The 19,189-nt window shown below is 44.5% G+C and overlaps 1 protein-coding gene across 1 annotated transcript in view; it reads right to left on the bottom strand.

Annotated features, from left to right (window-relative positions):
- The window catches only part of Psd3 (pleckstrin and Sec7 domain containing 3), a 435,804-nt gene extending 429,122 nt beyond the window's left edge, over positions 1-6,682 (bottom strand). The window contains exon 1 of the mRNA XM_040742209.1: positions 5,806-6,682. Coding sequence (XP_040598143.1) covers positions 5,806-6,573 — 768 coding nt within the window. The 5' untranslated portion in view covers positions 6,574-6,682. The remainder of the gene's footprint in view (positions 1-5,805) is intronic.
- Between the last annotated feature and the right edge of the window lie 12,507 nt (positions 6,683-19,189).

The raw sequence follows: 19,189 nt of genomic DNA, 5'->3' as shown, positions 1-19,189 counted from the left end.
GATAAATTTGTACAAATTGCATTGTCATTTTGTAATACTCTGAAAGAGATTGGGGACATTCACTGAGCTAGCTGCCCATGTCTGCTTTTTGTTCATACTGTAGACTGGAGAGATATCTAATTTACAAATAAAGGAAGATTCTAACACAGAGAAGCTTCTCCATACATGGATTATTTTTTTTTGGAGATGTGACATTGAAAATTTAAAAGCTCTGGTTCTGCCAATAAACTGGCCTGAAGCCTATGATGAGTCCTTGAGCGATGCTAGCTCATCTCCGGTGCTCTCAGAGGACTTTCCAATTCTGTGGTAACAATCAATCCATGATCTGGGAAAGAGAGAAAATGTTTTATGAGGTAAAGACCAACACAATTTCACTGCATCTGTTATACATCACATGTCCCTAAAGACGCATTATCTAGTTGGTTAACTCCATTGTGGAAAGTTCCCTACCCCTACAAATGGGGCATGCATGCCTTTCTTGGGAGCAGTTCTAGTTGCCACTTCATCAATTAAGCCCAAGTGACTTGACAGTAGTGGTCCTAGATCAGCAGGGTTGGAAGAGAAGGAAACCAGACCAGACAGCCTAATCCTTGAACATAGCAAATATCGAGTTCAGACCCAGAATGAAGACGTTCACCTTCCCTTTACTACCTTGAATGAGAAGGAAAGCCAGAACCCCCAGGTCTCAGCTCCCTGTCTGGTTGCTTTTCTTTACATCGTAGGGACACACAGCTGTGAGGTAGCCCTTGGATTTTGTCCCTTTCTTCCTGTAGGTGGACTGAAACACGGAGGTTTGTGTAAGTGCCCTACAAACAGTAGCATCTGTACCATCACCCACAGGACTTTGTGTGAAAATCAAAGGAAGGGAGGAAGAGAGTGTGTTGTCATGGAGATACTAAGTTGAAAACCATTCTACTATCTCAACCGTCATTTATTCTAGTAATAAATCAAGACATCTTTTTCAAAACCAATGTAGCATGAAATAGACCAAAAATAAACCTCGCGATCCAATCAACACTGTCTTCTAGGCATCAGGATCTCCCAAACGGGATGCTCCACTGTACATTTAGCTCTGTCACTGTGAAAATTTCAATATGAGCACTTGCGTGTGCTTTCTCTCTGTTCAAACCCTTTCTTAAAATTCAGCATTAATCACTAAGGTAGATTAAAACAGAGTTATCTAGGATACCATTTCATGAGTAGAAGAGTTTCTAAAGGTATGACAGGCCAGAAAAGTGAAACAAGCTTGAGGAAGGAAGGAATCCTTCCCAGAGAAGGGAAATGACAGTTTCCTGGGGGGTTAACTAGTCCAAGGCTCAGGGGTTGGTCTTCAAAGGGAATTTCATTCAAGCCAGGATCTGGTCAGAAACAGAAATATCTATGTAAAATCCGACAGCTGGTACCACAGAGCTTAACATTCTGTGATGGGAATTGGTGACAGATTTTGAACTCTCAGTTCCACACTGGAGCTTCCAAGAAAGTCATGCATGCCCCATTTGTAGGGAACTTTCCACAATGGAGTTAACCAACTAGGTAATGCGTCTTTAGGGACGCGTGATGTATAACAGATGCAGTGAAACTGTGTTGGTCTTTACCTCATAAAACATTTTCTCTCTTTCCCAGATCATGGATTCATTGTTACCACAGAACTAGAAAGCCCTCTGAGAGCACCGGAGATGAGCTAGCATCACTCAAGGACTCATCATAGGCTTCAGGCTAGTTTATTGGCAGAACCAGAGCTTTTAAATTTTAGGGTTTTTTTTTCTTCTTCCTCTTCCTCTTCTTATCTCTTGAATCCCAGCACACACAAGCTTTTCTCTAAACAAAAACTTTCTACCAGAAACCTAATGTGCTTTACAGATTTAAAGTTGAAACATTGGTTTTGGTCCAAGGAAAAATGATACAAAACAGAGAGTTAGAACTATTTCCTGTAGACTCCTATGACATGGTCTGACTATCAGAAAATCCCAGTCTTCTGTTTCCATCATGGAATGTGCTGATTAAACAACCTCTGTTGTGCCCATGTCTGTCTTGCTCATGTACATGCTGTTTCCTAACTCATGAACACTCCTAGGAGCTGGTGAGGAAAACTCAGAAAGCTGATTGTAATTGAGTTCCAAGCATGAGAGAGGAAGGGAAGAAAGACAAAAAGAAACCAACAGACAAAAACCCAGAGTGTTTGGGTTTTGAGAAATTTGAACTACGAACATTTTGTGAGGTTTGTAAATGGTATTTTAGGGGTCAGTATTTGAAATAAATTTATGGGCTAACTTTTTAATATGCTTACATATAAATAGTCACTGATACTTAAGATGTACAGCATGTAAGTTATGAAGACTTAATTTTTCATATCTGTAAATTCTAGAAACTACTATTGAACTTTTGGTTCCCCATTACCCTTCTTTTGGTATCTCTAGCCCCAAACTTGGGGGTTATGGTAGACAGTTCCTTGTGCTCCCACCAAGGGGCAGCATAACATGGAGTAGAAGGTAAGGTGAGGGCAGGCTCTGGCCCAGACTCTGGAAGTTTTCTAATTTACTCTGACAGACTAGCTAGACCTGGCTGACATCACTGTGAGCTACAGCCCCACCTCCTCCCCACCTAGAAATCCGGCGGTGCTGAGTGACACAAGGCTGAGTTAGCTCTGATGGTCCTCTCTCCTTCACCCACTCTCCCCACCATGGAAATCAGTATAGTGTCAACCAAAAGCTCCAGGACACATCAGGTTACCTTTTAAGGGAGCGTCCCCAGCTGTTGATGTCATGAAAGAACTTTGAGGGAGCCCTGGGCTCTCGGTAGATGATTTGACAGTCAGCCCTTAGATACAGTGTCTTAGCTTCCAGTCCCAGCAAGTTGCTGACCATATTTAAATATCCCCTCACATCCGGGATTTGGGAATGATGCCTATACATCCCCATAGAAGAGAAAATAGTACTTGTGAGATGTCTTGGTCACAGACTGTGTGAGAGAGCTAGAGCTAAATTCTCTTTACTAATGCCCAGTCATCCGGCAAAGGGAGAACCAGGAGGTTTGAGTCACTGCACTCACTCCTTGCGTACTTACATATTTACATCCTCCTTACACCCTTATATCCTCCTTACATCTTTATTTCTATCTTTACATCCTCCCATCCTTCCTACATCCTCCCATCCTCCTTGCATCTTTCTTACATCCATCCATCCTCCTTGCATCTTTACAGAACATGGAAGCCAATAGCTTTCACTCTGAAGCCTGGGGCTTAAACACCAAGAAAATATATATGGCCATTTGTACTACTTCCAAGAAGGTTTATTCTTGACATTGATTTTTTTCTGGGAAAGTTGACACAAGGACCTCAGTTCCACAACATGCACATAGGAGAGAGTAGACTTTACTACATCTAATGGACATTTCACTCTAAATGTAACTGACAGTATTTTTCTTTACTACACCAATTGTATGATCCCGCTGTGAGCCATCAAGGGTCTTACCTTTCATAGTTGATTGAACAAGAAAATGTTTTAATCAGCCTTTTTAGGTCCATATAAGTAAATTCTCAAACTTGAAAATACTGGGCAGTTCCCAGAATCTTTCAAACTGGGAGTATGAATGGATACTTCAAGCCACCCAGGATGGGCAGATGGGAAAACTATCTTTGCTGAGTTTTTTTCAAAACAACAACAACAACAAAAAACACACACACAAACAAAAACTACAGCAAGAGGCTGGATCACCTGACTTGACACTTGTAAAGCATTTAAAAGATTTGTAGATCCAAGGGAATGGGTTTCACAATTCCTGTCTCCCTATGGCAGAAAAATTACCTCTGGGCAGCATGGCTGAGGGTAAGCTTCTGTAGCTATATTCTCTGACTAGATTCTGGAAGTCCCCTGCTGCACCTCAGACTTCATGGCTTCTCTGGTCCTCCTTAGTATCACATTGGTCTTGATTCCCCTCTTCTCCCCCTCAAGACAGATGTATTGGTAGGGACATAACTCAGTGATACAGTACTTGTACAGCATGTGAAAGGCCTTTGGTTCAATCCTTAGGACCACAAGATTTTAAAACAGCAGACAGAGGAACTGAGAGTCACTTTCAACTAGTATCTGAGAACACAAATGTCTGTGTACAGCAACTGCAAAGCAAGGACTATTGATGTTTTCAAGACGAGGAAACTCACACAGTTCTGGTGGCTTGTTTGTGGTTAGGATTTAAACTTAGGACATCCATTTTCCCCCAAGGAACTTTGTAACCTTTAGTTTTGGTGGCACACATAAGGAAGGGGACAGTCCACTCACTAAGGAAGCGAAAATAAAGCATTTAGTGCTGAGATCCACATTCTTGCGCCAACTCCCAAAGTGCTTTCCCCAGAGAAATGGCCACGCACAGGTCTGAACCTTCAGTCTGTGTTCCAAACACCAGAGGGAAGACCAGAGACAAATAGCATCAAAGTCCATAGATAACTACTGTGTGACCTACATGCATATGCTTGGGCTCAGATGCACAAATGTCATGCCTCCTAAATCCCTGCAGGAAGAGGAATACAAAAACTAGATGGAATGTAAACTATTTCTTAAGGAAATAGGCTCACATTGCTTCTCTCCAGAGAGAACTTGGACTCATCCTTAACTGTGGCTCTGCAGGCCCTCTATGTAAAAGAGCAAAGAGATGGTGGGGTGGTGTATAGACACATGTGGGAGATAGGCACCGGATGCAGGTGAAGCAGATCACCTTCAAGCCCTCAGAAGGCTGCTGTGATTTCATCTCATTCTCCTGCAGCTTCCCTGGCAGTTCCTTCCTGTCAACTTTCTCCATACATCACCCCTTTCTTCTAGCTCTCTCTAATAGTTCTTACATATAGACTCAGTTTTACCCATCTGGTATTACCCACATGTGCAATGTAACAACATACCCATGTTGCTGGGAAGGGTATGTTGAACAACTATCTTAAATTTTGTCTTGAGAGTGGTACACCTAAAGTGGATGGAGAGAGTGGACCTCCAGAAGCTAGCATGTTGGGAAGGCTGGTCCAGAGATGCAGAGAATAGGATGCTAATACATGATACCGCAGCTACAATCAGAAGAGTCTAGAAAAGCCCAAAGGAACCGTGCATACTACATGGGGTCACCTCCCCCTTCCCGATAGAGTCAGCAGCTCATGTCCAGGACTTCTCACCAACTCGGTGACCAGCAGAGACAACAGGTAAATGTGGCCTCTTAAAACCATGTGTTCACGGAGACAAGTGTTTCAAGGCTATGCTCCAGTTCTGAAAAATGCCACTCCCACTGAAGGCCTCCCTCCCTGTTTTCCTCAACACTACCCAGGAAAACTGGCTTTACTTTCATTCTTCTTTTTTGAAAGGAGGGAAAGGATTTTGTCTTAACCACACCTTAATTCTCTTTTTGGAAACCAGAAATACAAGCCTCACTTTCTCAGGATGGTTATGAGAGTTCATAGATGCAACAAAACTAGCATAACGCTGGCTACTGCCCCATCCCACGTCTGTGGACTTCCTTGTGCTTCTCTCTGGCCTTCTCTTATAAAGCATACCCTTCCTTACTCAACCTCTCCTTGGCAGGAATCTTGAGAAACTTATAGTCATTGTGTCCTTTAGGACAGGATGTTAGCAGCGGCGGGAAGGTAGCAGAGAGTGCGAAAGAGCCGGAGGAATACTGCAGCTGGTGGGTAGCCCTGCTACTGAGGTGTGGGTCACCTACAGGAGAGGGTGGCCCATGGTCAGAACCTGTACATTGGCGCCCTGTCTCTGTTCCCTCCGCTGTGCATTGGCTGGAGTCTAGAGGGTCACAGTATACTCAGTTCCTTACCTTGAGAGGCACAGCAGCAGGTGGGGCCGGGCAGCTCTGGCTGATTTGAATCCTTGGGCAGTATCTGAAGAGTTGTGCCCTGGTTGCCAGTACTGTGGTACCTGTTACTTCTTCACAATGCTTCCAAAGTACCTCTTGGGTAGCAGTCCCTCTCCTCTGGATTGCCCATTTATCCCTGTCAGCACCATAGGACAGGGTACCTGAGAGTTCGATGGCATTCCTGGCTTGGGGGTCCATACCCCACAGATCCTCGTGGACAGAAATGACTGGCCAGTGCTTCCCACCCATGGAAGGACTGCTGTTTCCATCATTCATCGTAGGAGTTGGGCTAGCAAGCCTGCATGGCAGTCGTTGTGGTTGGCCAAGTTTCCTAGCGGCCAGGGCCAGGCAATTCCTCCTATGTGGGGATCTGCAAACACCACTCCTCCTTACATCCACATTCTGGAGTTTTTCTGTTTCTTCCTTCTTTTCCGTCAGTGAACAGCAATTGAAAACAGCTGGTCTCTGTGTCCCAGGGCTTTCGGCGGGCAGCAGGCTCAAAGGAGTAGTAGTTAAATCCTGTGTACATCTGAGATCCCAGCAAGCCAAGAAGCCTGTCCTGGGACTTGGGAAAATGTGTCCCTCCTCCTGGCCCCCTGGGGCTGCTGTTGAGGCTGCTGTGGCTGGAGAAGGGGCGGGGAGAGTCAGGGTAGCTCGGGTAGGGGGGGGCTGCAGCTGGATGAAGAGGAAGGAAGTTTTCATGTGCTGTTGCTGAGGCTGCTCTGCCATTTCCTCCAAGGGAGCAGGGCTGGTCCTTGCCCAGGTTTTAGACCTCAGAGCCTCAGCAGCTGTAGGCAGACATGACTCAGCACCACGGTTTCACGGTTTCACCAGCAGCCTGTGGAAGGGAATAACACACCTTTACCACCCAGGGACCGTCTCCGGGCCGGAGGACTGTATTTGCTGGAGAACTGGACTCTGCTCAGAGTCACAAAAACAAACAGATTGGTGGGGAATAGTCTACAAGGGACAGCTGTGTGTGTGTGTGTGGGGGGGGAGTATGTCCAAATGGAGTCACTTTCCTCACTTTTTACTGTTCATTCTAATGTTTAATCCTAAATTCTCCTAACTATACCTGTGACTGGGAGTCTGCTCTGTACCTTATGGCCTACTTATCCAGAATCAAAGGTTCTTTAATATGCTTCCTAATAGTTAATGGTTTCTCATGGAGGTCTCCTACAAAACCTCCTGCAAACTTCAAAACGGACTTTCAGTCTCCTTTGTCTGTATATGTGTTAACAGTGCAAAGAATCTAAACCTTTTCCTGAAGCTCTTCTTTGAAGACTCTGGCTCCTCAGCTCAGGGGTTCTCGTGGTCTCACCGTCCAGGTCAAAGTTTGAAGTGTTGCTAAAGAGACAGGGAGGAGGGACCTGGAGAGGTGACTAGAGTCTGTGTACCCCACCACCCGGCCTGGACCATTAGGAAGCTTCCTGCAGATTGCTCCCCTGCCTCCCACCAGGTGAGGAAGCAGTGCTGATCCTGGCAGGTTTATTAGAACCTTGGAGATTCTCAGCATAGCTGGTTGGAATTCTAATGTGAACTTTTCTATCATCTCAGAGGTGTTTTTTCCCCCATCTCAGATTTTTTTCCATCAAGGTTTAAGGATAGGCCAAGACGTATGCTATATTCATACTATCCTACAAAAGAACTTTCTTTGATATTATAATCATTCAGTAGTTTGGAGAGAGATGAGCTGCCCATAATGGGAGGAGCTATGCCTTCAATAAAAGGGGGGGGGGATTTAGGTGAGAAGGATCTACTATTTTGCTTTAGCTTCTAGAGAAGTCAGACACTGCTTCAGGTGCTTAAGATACAGTTGTTTGATCCAATACAAAACAAACCTGTAAAGCAGAGGATACAAGGTGGCTCTTGACAGCTTTGTATTACACATAACCCAAGCAGACAAGGCTCAAGAGATATCAGATGAGACATCTCATCTCTTTACAGTTAGAAGTTCAAATGGCCAACATTCTAGTTAAAGGAAGGATTGATGAAACCCAAATGGTGGCAGTGGTGGGCCCAGGACCTTTTTTTTTTGTGAACTTGTTACTGAGGTGACTGATATTGAAATTCTAGGTTGGGTGAGCTGGAATACAAGAAGTGTAGAGAAAGAGATGATACTTAGTAGCAAACATTTCCCTGAGTGGAAGGAATTGTAAACACTAGCTAATAATAGATGAAGCTCTAAGACTAGCTAATAATACCTTGTTTACGAATTTGCTGTTTACGTAGGGGTTAAGTGAATAGTACATGGCTCATAAACCCTCAATAACTATTAACTTCTCTTGGAATGTCCCTACACATTTGAAGCCTTGAAGAAATTTGCTCATGCAGCAAAACAATGAAAACATCATATATGTGGATCATACATACCCATAGTAGGTAGCCATTTGCATCGTTTTATGCTTCCTGTCTGACAAGTAAGACTCTAGGAGCAGAGGAACTACTTGGCATGTGAGAGTCAGCAGTGGATTAGGGATTAGGAGATATAGGCTTGAATACTGGAGTAACCATCCATTAAGTGTGACTCACAGCAAATCTCTGAACCTCAGTGGACTTATTTCTAACAGAGCAAAATTAGTATCTATCTTTTACGGGTCAAATGGGGTAATCTGTGTAAAAGTAATTTGTAAGCATAAGAATCTTGAATGTGATGTGTTGTTTTAGTATTATATAGTCCCAGACATAGGTACCTATCTCTCTCTCTCTCTCTCTCTCTCTCTCTCTCTCTCTCTCTCTCTCTCTCTCACACACACACACACACACACAGACACCTCTATGTATACTATATAATATAGTAATATTATTAATATTTCAAACTAAATTGTTCTCTGTAATTTCTATGAAGTCCATGGTTGCACTGCTTTGAAAGGATTCTTTGCTAGCTTTTTATTTTCCTGCCACCATGTCAAGATCCATACTGTATAGACAGAAATGACATATAATTTAAATGGCAGCACATCTCAGCTAATGGTGATAGTTTCTTCTCTACAGTTCTAGAGAGAAAAAGAAAATTCTAGAATCTTAACAAGGCTAGAGAGGGAGGATGCAGTGTGTAAGAGTATCAGAGCACTCTATTCCCTCACATCAACCTGTCACAGCTTTCTGAAGCAGGCAGCTTGGCCATCCTATAGGGAATAAAAAAAAATTGACAGGGAATAGGGAGTAATTTGTTTCAAGCCACATAGTTTGTGAGGGCCCAAACTGGTCTCTCCATGCAGGCACATCTCTTTCTGCCCCTCTGTGACTAGTAGACATCATCTAAACGGTATGTTCAGCCTGTGCTTCCTGTGTCTCCAGGAAGAATCAACTGCCCTACAGGTATTACCTCCTCTGGCCTCACACTCTCTAGGTTTGTTTCCTAAATATTCCTTCAGTTTCAACTCAAAAGGAGTGATACTGTGTCACCCAGTTCTCATCTGTTTCCGCAGGGGGTAGTGTCTCCTGTTGGTGTCCTTAGACGTTACAGTGGAGCTCTCTGGAATTCTTGAGTCCAATTTGGTTGTGCCTTCGCTGTGTGTTCACATGGAAGGATCAAAAGGGGGTAGTGTCTGGAGAGCTCCCCATCAATGAGGATAGAAGGGTTTTATTTGGAAAATGATTGGAATTCTTGAATTAAGACAAAAGGAGAGATAAAGCTGAGCTGGGGCAGGGTAAAAGACTGTTAACAGGTGAAGGAATCGAAGGCAAGGGTGTGGAGTGTGGAAACAGAATAAAAGACCCAAACCAGGAGGTCTGGTGGAGGATGCCCTTCTGTATATGCGTTTCTCCTATTAGTTGATGAATAAAACACTGTGACCAAATGAGGCAGGAGGGATAGGCGGGACTAAGAGCAGAGGAGAATTCTGGGAAAGGTAGGTAGAGAGTCGGTCACCATGTGGAGACCGGGAAGAAAGGATACACCAGGCGTTTTCCAGTAAGATAAGACCACGTGCAAATACATAGATTAATAGAAATGGATTAATAATTAAGCCAGAGCTAGTCACTAAGAGCCCCTAACCATTGGTCAACAGTTTAATAATTTATATGGCATCTGTGTCTTTATTTGGGGCTGAAGCAGCTGTGGGATCTGCCGGGACAAGAAAATCCCACAACAGAGGTCAGAAATGCAAGGATAAGCACTGAGCACTCTTACTCACACCCTACCAAGGGCACTTCAGAGTTCTCCAGGATATCCCATCTACTGGGTACCATACTCTTTCAGGACCTCAGTTAGCTTCTTTCCCCATTGCAAGGATCAAAGTGAGTCTGATGTAGAATTGATGCAACTGATAATGATGGTGATTTGTAGCTACTTTCCTTGGACTTAGTGGTGGTTTGAAAGAAAATGACCCCTGAAGGGAGTGGCACTGTTTGGAGGGGTGGCTTTGTTGAAGTAGGTGTGGTCTTGTTGGAGGAAGTGTGCCACTGTGGGGTGGGCTTTGAGGTCTTTGGCTCCAGCTTCATTCAGTGTGACACAGAGTGTGCTTCTGTTGCCCGCAAGATGTAGAACATTCAGGTTCCTCTCCAGCACCATGTCTGCCTGCACACCACATGCTTCCCATCATAATAATGAATTGAACCTCTGAAACTGTAAGCAAGCCACCCCAATTAAATGTTTTCCTTACAAGAGTTGCTGTGGCCATGGTGTCTCTTCACAGCAATAGAAGTCCTAACTATGACAGTCTTCTATAACAACACACCATAGTTTGGGTACCTTATAAACAACAAAATGGTTATCTCTCATGCTTCTGGAAATGAAAAAATTCATGACCAAAGTTGTAGAGAGAAGCCTTTTCCTTGCCAGCCACTTTGGTTTTTCCCCACCTGGGCTCTGCCACGTTGTAGTCCCCAAATAACACACACAAGACGCTGTATTAATTATGAAGCTGTTGGCCTTGCTTGTTTCTTACTGGCTAGCTCTAACTTAAGTATTTATCCCATCTAAGTATTTCTCTTACCAGATGGACATCTTACTTCTCTGGCAGGCTACATGACGACTCCCTGTGTTTCTCCTACCCAGAGTCCTCCTCAACTCCTAGTCCCACCTATCTTGCTTCCCTATTGGCCAACAGTGCTTTATTGACATATACACAGGACTTCCCCATCACAAGGTGCTAGCAGATTCTTGACAGGCGTCTCTCACTTTAATCTCACATGATACAGAGGCTAAGGGCTCTCTCTTGGGCCTCCTTTCTCCCACCCATGGCACAATGACCATCCCAACGGCCCATTTCCCATTTCCATCACCTCTCAGCCACACCCAGAATGGTATATATTACATTCTGTGTCTCAGAGTCACTGACCCTGCAGTCTGAAGAGGGTCAAGCTGCTTACCCAAAGGGACACAGATTAAGCAGCCACAGAAGCAGGCTGGGGTCTGTCAGGCTCTAACAGCTGCTCCTGCCATACTGTTTCATTACATATTAGTGTATCTAGGAGCCACTTTATCTGCCATGGATAAGGAATTTGGAGAGACTTTTAGGTTTCACACATCCATTCTTAAGTTCCAGGGTATGTGTCCCTGTGACTCTTCAACCTCACGTTCTTTCCACATTGGCTGGAGTAACTATTTTTGCCTCTCCTCAAAAGGCAAGTCCAACTCATGTCACCAGAGATGACACCATGTCTGGTACCCTTCTTGCAATAATCATTTGTGGAAGAACCAGATGGCAAGTACTGGAAAATATTTTAATTCTGAAGTCTTTCATTTCCATCCTGTTTCTATTTCCTTTCCTACCCCCCACCCCGCCCCAGGCACACATTGGCACGCTCTTAGTGATTCTTTGTGTTTTAAATTGATATGTGCCTACCCTGGCATCTGATCACAGGCCAATTACTTTTGAACTAAGTGGAAAAAATGCTGAAACAGACAGAACACTGGACCAGAAGGGGATGCGACTCTCTGTTGTGTGCCATGTGCAGATGTCCACACTTCATGTCTCTGGAGCCCTTTAGATGAAGGAGGTACTGGGTGTTAGCAGTTAACAGAGGTCCTGCAGCTAGGCAGGGGCCACTTTTCTACAAAGAGAGGCTGGGGCTGTGAGGCTGAGAGGGCAGATGAAGGACTAAGGTGGCTGTATTCTGTGCCACCGAGACTCTAACTCCTTCATGAGACTTCTGATAGCTCCAGGTTGTCCCCAACAAGTCGTTTCACATAGCTGTGAATTTCCTGGAAATAGCAGTCATAACTGTCAGACAAATAGGAAGTTCTTTTAAAAGCACACCTTATCCATTTGCCTGCAAATTTCATTGTTGTTTTCAACTGAGTAATACTCCACTGTGTAAATGTACCACATTTTCTTTATCCATTCTTTGGATGAGGGGCATCTAGGTTGCTTCCAGGTTCTGGCTACTACAAATGATGCTGCTATGAACATAGTTGAACTTGTGTCCTTGTGCAACCTTTGGATATATGCCTAAGAGTGGAATTACTGAATCTTGAGGTAGACTAATTCTCATTTTCCTGAGAAACCACCAAACGGATTTCCAAAGTGACTGTACAAGTTTACATTCCCACCAGCAATGGAGGAGTGTTCTCCTTTCTACACATCCTCTCCAGCATTAAATGTAACTAGAAGAAACCAATCAGAGTGAGGTAACCCAGACACAGAAAGACAAGCATGGCAGGTACTCTCTTATAAGTGGATATTAGACATAGAGCAAAGAATAACCAGCCTACAATCCACAACTCCAGAGAAGCTAGGAAACAAGGAGGAACCTAAGAGAGATATATATGGTTGTCCCCGCTCCAGAAAGGGACAGGGACAAGACCTCCTAAGTAAATTGGGAGCATGGGGGGAGAGGTAGGAGAAAGAGGAGGGGAGAAGGGAAGGAGAAGTACATGAGGGACTAGAAAGGTTGAGTTGGGGGAAGAATAGAGAAAGACAGCTAGGAAAGAGATACCCTAGTAGAAGGAGCTGTTATGGGTTTAGAAAGAAATCTGGCACTAGGAAAATCTCCAGGGATCTACAAGGATGACCCCAACTAAGAATCTAAGCAATAGTGGAGAGGCTACCTTAAATGCCCTTCCCTATTATGAGATTGATGACTATCTTAAATGCCATCACAGAGCCTTCACCCAGTAGCTGATAGAAGCAGAGATTAACAGCTAAGCACTGAGCTGAACTCCTAGAATCCAGTTGTAGAGATGGAGGACTGATGAGAAAAGGGGTCAAGACCATGCTGGGGAAACCCACAGAAACAGCTGACCTGAGCAACTGGGAGCTAATGGACCCCAGTCTGACAACTGGGGAAACAGCATAAGACTGAACCAGACCCTCTGAACGTGGGTCTATGGGGCCTCTGGCAGTGGAACCTTTATCCCTAGTGCATGAATAGGCTTTGGGAGCCCATTCTCTATGGAGGGATACTCTCTCAGCCTACATACAAGGGGAAGGTCCTAAGTCCTGCCCCAAATGATGCGACAGACTTTGATGTTTCCCCATGAGATGCCTCATCCTCTCTGAGAAGTGGATTGGGGGTTGGGATGGGGATGGTGGGGAGAATGGGAGGGTGTGTGAGAGAGGGAACTGACATTCATATGTAAACTGATATTGTTTTTAATTTAAATAAAAAATAATAAAAAAGTACTCCTTGTGAGTAGTTAGGGGGAAGAGGTACCTTGTCATTGATCTTGGTTATGACTGCATTTACAATGTGTTCTCCCCCTAACCAAGTCATTCTGATTTGCTATTCAATTCACTCTCCATGAAACTGTAGGGTTAACTGAACCCAGGCCCAGAGATGAAGGAAGTTGGCCAGTACTGCAGCCTCTCTTGTCTGGGCTCCGGTGTCTCTGCTATGTCTCTGGCATGCATGTCAGACCCATGCCTGTGTTTCTCCAGCCTCTACCACTATCCCATCCTCCCTTGCTCACTGAAGCCTGTCCAATCAGCTCTATATCTGCTTTTATGTCAGCCTAGGAAGATTCAAGCTGGATCGTGCTCACTCTCTGTGTTTATCAGTTTCTCCAGGATAAAGACCACCATCATTCAGAATTGGCCGGAACCTTCCTTGTTTTCTTTAGTGTTTCCTCTGTTTCTCCGCATCAAGACAGGGCAGTTTCTCAGGCCCACTACTCAAATCCTTTGCTTAGGCCATCACTCTGGCCTCTTCTCTCTTCCTCCCTGTAACTGCACCCCGTACCTTGGCAACAGTACAACACCTGTGAGAACATCACCAGCTGCTGTCTCTCATTAGTCTCCTCCTGTCCCCTCTTTTCTAGCACTTTCTTCCAGCCACATTCAGCTTGATGCCAGCTTTACTGTGGTGAATATAAGGAAGAGGGAAGAGAAGCAGGGAAAAAGCTAAAGCTGTCAACACTTTTTTTTAACTTCCTTGAAGAAATACTTAAAAGTCATCCAAAAGATTTTAACATTGCAAATGTCTCTCATAAGTAAAATATTTGGCTCAATTATACACTCAGATTAGAACTGCGTATTGGTAATTTTTAGAAATACATTACAGATAACAAAACTCACTGAAACGCTATTATACTGACATGTATTAACAGCGTGAGTAGAAATCCGTGTATGACAGACAAACATGTACAATACAGTAGTGTTTAAAGATAAGTGAAATGGGTTTGTATTTGTGTGTTCTTGCTTGTGAAATCTAGAGGGCATGGTTGGGGTTCTTCCTTGGCCACTCTCTGCCCTATTTCTTGAGACAGGAGGATGTCTCACTGAACCTGGAGCTTGCTGATTGATGAGGCTGTCTAGCCAAAGAACTCCATGGATCCTCTTGTCTCTGCCTCCCTGAACTGGGGTCATAATCACACACTGTCATATCCAGATTTACGTGAGGGCTGGGATCAGGTCCTCATACCAAATGAAGAACCTTTACCAAAAATATGTGGATTGAGCAGCTCCTTTTTTACCCAGTACCTCCATGTTTAAGAACTTCAGAGAGACTCAGAAGCTAACTTGACCAAGCAATAGACATAGTAAGAGGGAAGGCAGAGGCCAGATGTCCACACCACCCTCTGTCACGCTATATGGACCCCTCCAGCATGACGGGGTGAGTCACAGTAAGCAGTTCACGCAGATAGATAGAGACATAAGGCTCCCATTTACCTCTGCCTGGCACCTTAAGTAGTTTTGACACCCTCAATGGGATACAGACAGGCTCTGAGCATATGTGCTTACCACATATGCTCTGCCTTCTGTGGAAGACTGGAAACAGAAGAAAGGGCACATTTATCTTAAAAGCCCATGGCAGCTTAAGAAAGAGACAGATAAAAAGCAACACTTGGAAGCAGGACTGTGTGACTAGGGTGATTTCCACTAGTTATGTTCGGCTACTCAAATGATGGAAAATGACTCTGACCCATTTAACACACATACACATTAGATTCTTCATTAAGGTTTTTGTTTCTCCCCTAGCGCCAAATGGATCTAGAACCTGGAGAATAATAGACTCTTCCATAGGATGATATGTTAAAAATGCCAGGAAGGCCTCCTGGGCCCTCAGTTATGTGGTCCAGTAAGGACCTGCAGAACTAAAAGCTCTACCCCTGTGACTTCATTTGTCTAGAGAAAGTATTGTTTTAGGTGAAGCGGTGGATTCTCCTTTCAAATACTAGCTCCTCTGGGGTGTTGTTTAGATCTGGACGGGAACACTAAGGCCCACGGGTTAAGACTCACTGCCCAGATCATAGGAGGTGATGAACACTGTAGGTGGGGGCTGGTGGAAAGTCTTCTGGTCGTGAGAAGCATGCTGTAAGAAGGGACAGAGAGAACATGCCTTTTCTTCTTCCTCTCATGTGCCAGGCATGATGTGAACAGTCCTTTTCTGCTCTGCTGCCATGCTGTCCAAAGCAGAAGGACCAACCAATTATGGATGAAAACCTCTAAAACCATGAACCAGAATTACCCCTTTTCCCATTATAAATTGATTGTGTTCCAAGTATGTGTTACAGTAATGGAAACGAAGGAAGAGAAAGCCCCAATACCTTTATTATTCTGGTGCAAAAGATTTTCCCAGGCTACTTCTGTATCCAGGCTGCTTAGCCGTTTGTCATTGTGAAATGCTGTCATCTACATAACTGCTCCCTGAGAACTGTCAATAACATATTAAGCAGACATAGCATTTTGTAGCCAGTCACATACGTAGGTGTCCCGGATCCCATGTGGCCCATGTACCTTGGGTCTAACAAACCTGACTGATTGTCCAGGTCCAGCTGTTCCTATGATGGGTTGGTGGCGGTGGGAGGATGGGGCACACATGCCAGGCATAAGCCTTGACAGCACCCAATAGCCTAGGTTCACTCAACAGAAGTCAGGAAGGTGGGCAGCAAAACTCAGCAGTGAGGCCTATAGGACTCCTGTAGAACTTGAGGTTTACAATGACAGCTGGGGAGGCTTTCCTTTAGCTTCTTTTTCTTCAACTTGTAGAATACAGTCAATGATTTTAAAATACAAAAGAAAGGAAGAAAGGGAGGGAGGCCGGTTTCATTCTTTCAAGCTCCCTTTGTTATGAATATTTGCATGTAAAAGGAATACCCTCCCGTGTGAGGACTTTACATGACTGCAGTTGCTTTTTGTTTGTTTTGTATTTAAGGTAGGGGAAAAAAATCTTAAAAATAACCCAACCAAGCTCAAAACTGTGAGGAGCATCAGCTGAGGGGACGATGTATACATCCTGGTCTCTGGTCACAGAGGTCCATCAGAGGGGCCAGCAGGATAGAGTGGGGGAAAATGGAGGGGAAAGCAGTCTTTTCACTTGGTTTAGCAGCAGTTCCTGGGATTTCCTGGGTCTTTCATCTCTAATGAGTCATGTACAGACTTGTCCGGTTGCTGTTTCCGGGCTGGGCAATCTTAAGCAAGTCATTCAGAATTTCTAATCTATACCTTCTCATCTATGAATTACGACTGAAACATTAACCTGTGTTTTGGAATTGCAGCAAACACCAATACATTAGGAAGCAGTGTGTTAAATAGATATCATGTATCAGGGAGTTCTTTTTCTTAATAATTGACTTCATTTAAAGTTACAAAACATCTCACACAGATGCATTCTCTGAAGACATTCTTACTAACTCAAAGTTTAGAAAATAAATAGTAATTAGGCAGTGAAGGAAGAAGAGAGAGACTATTTACGGCTTGCTGAGGCAACACACACATACAAAGAGACCTTGTGGCCTGTGATTTGCAGGGCAGGCTGGAGCCTGCAGACCTGCAGGGAATCAGGGCTGCTGTGGAGAAGAGGGGAGCCCAGGTGCTTTGGCTTAATAGCATGAAACATGAAGTTAGAGGCAGGTGGTGACAGGAGTGACATCCTGGAGGGTATTACACACCTTGTTAGGAAGCTTACAATTTTTATCCTACAACAATATTTTAACTACAGTGTTCAGTATACATCATTATTATGCATGCATATATAATCTATTTCACAAACATACCTCTTAAAAGAGTTTCTTTATGTACTCGGTTTCTGAAGGTGGCGGCTTACACTGGTAAACCCGATTCTTTACTGCAGGATTTCTCTGGGTTTTGTTTACTGACACGGTCCTGCTATAGATCTCAAGTTGGCCTTGCACTCATGAACCTCTTCTGTGCTCCCGCCTACTGGATTCAGCCACTTACCACCATGCTCAGTTTTCAGAACCTACAATATGCTACTACACTGCATGAATTTCCAAGAAGGGGATGCAGTCTGCCTTGTTTGATTACGGTCTTTGACCACAGGTGTTTTTCCTGAACCCTTCCTTCTCTCTTGCACTGCTCAGGGGGTTTTCGTTTCCTCCCTGACAGTGGGAAACGCTGCAGCCCCGAGGAGCCATTGTTCAGCTCACTATCTGTCCTTGCTTGTAAATTTCACTGTGGCTTTGTCAGCATTTCCTCATCCCTCCTAGGCGTGGCAAAGACTTTTCTCCGTGGGAGAAACTGCTTCTTCCCCTCTGCGGATGAACTTGACATCAACAACGCAGTCCAGGCTGGAGGCAGGCCCTCTCTTCCACTCTAGCATGCCTGGCCTTGCTAGTCTCAGGGATGCAGTCCCTCCGTGAACCAAATGTCATGGTGTTAGTTTAAGATGTTTAAAAGATGAAGTGAGTCTACCAGGCCAAGAGTGGAAAGTTTGTTAGGGCAGAGTACCAACCGTCCCAGGGCTCACCTAGGGGCCTCATTCCCAGGCCACACTGGTATGCAGTGCCTCCCAATCTACAGTCTCATTCCAGAAGCTGCCAAGGGGGGTTCGAGACAGGGTTTCTCTGTGGCTTTGGAGGCTGTCCAGGCTGGTCTCGAAGTCACAGAGATCCGCCTGCCTCTGCCTCCCGAGTGCTGCTATTAAAGGCGTGCGCCACCACCGCCCGGCTTCCTTAATGCATTTTTATAAGTGGCATATTATCCCACTGGGAAGTCTGTTGGCATCCATCTGTGAAGTTCCTTTACTAAAATTTACTTCCTCTCTTAATGTTAGATGTCAGCCTACCCAGGAATTAATAAAATGCTGTGTCCTAATAAATGAAATGGAAACAAACTTATTCAGCTGCCTTTCACAGTAGCTTGGTTTGTGCCTCTTCTATGGCCTCTGTATTTCTCTGTGTTCTTCTGTGCCCAAGCTGATCCGATAGGTGTAATTGAGGAGGCGGAACCCACAGAGTGTAGGAAGTGGGTTGCTGAGGTGGATGTTTTTAGCAGACAAGGGACCCAGCTTTCATCACAGGAACTCCTCGGGTGGGCATTACGCCCGGTCGTCCAGTGCTCACTTTGCTGAAAACTTTTGCGTTGTAAAACAGCTTCTGAACAAAGTGTCCATTTTAGAGTCTTCTAGACATGGACCTCCTGGCGTGAACTCGGTTCAAGCCTTTGAAGCCTTCCCTGCCCCCTCTATTGCCCATCTCTCCGGGTGTTCTGAGCAGAGCTGTTCCTGGGTTTTTTTTTTCCAGGTACCTTGGGTAGAATTAGTTTTTGTTTGTTATGAAGCAAGTCTTTAAAAGAATTTGGCTATTTTTGAAAATTTCAAGAGCCATAGTGACTTTAATCACTTTTTCCAGGCACGATTTCAGTCGGGATAGTTGGAAGGACTGGACCTCAGAAGCGCGGGGCTGGCACACACATGCCCGAGTAAGAGGACTTCTCTCCCAGTTTAGAGCAATCTGATTGGAAGGAGTGGGAGGACGTGAGTGTCTAAAATTAGCCGAGTGGATATGGGAATCTTTTTCCAATTAGTGTAGAAAGATTATTTCGGGCTGATTAGCCCCCAAATCACCAACTAGAAATGTGATGCAGCTTGTTGCTACAAATACATTCTGAAATAACCTAGGACATTCATTCATTCAAACATGGTAATCTGAACATGGCAAACCACAAGACTGAACTGTCGTTTCAAGTCAAATATTAAGTCTTAGTAAAGAAAGCAA

This window comes from Mesocricetus auratus, unplaced genomic scaffold (genome assembly GCF_017639785.1).
Source record: "Mesocricetus auratus isolate SY011 unplaced genomic scaffold, BCM_Maur_2.0 Super-Scaffold_6731, whole genome shotgun sequence".
Taxonomy (NCBI): Eukaryota; Metazoa; Chordata; class Mammalia; order Rodentia; family Cricetidae; genus Mesocricetus; species Mesocricetus auratus.
The sequence above is the reverse complement of the archived record's forward strand: the minus strand, read 5'-3'. Positions and strand labels throughout refer to the sequence as shown.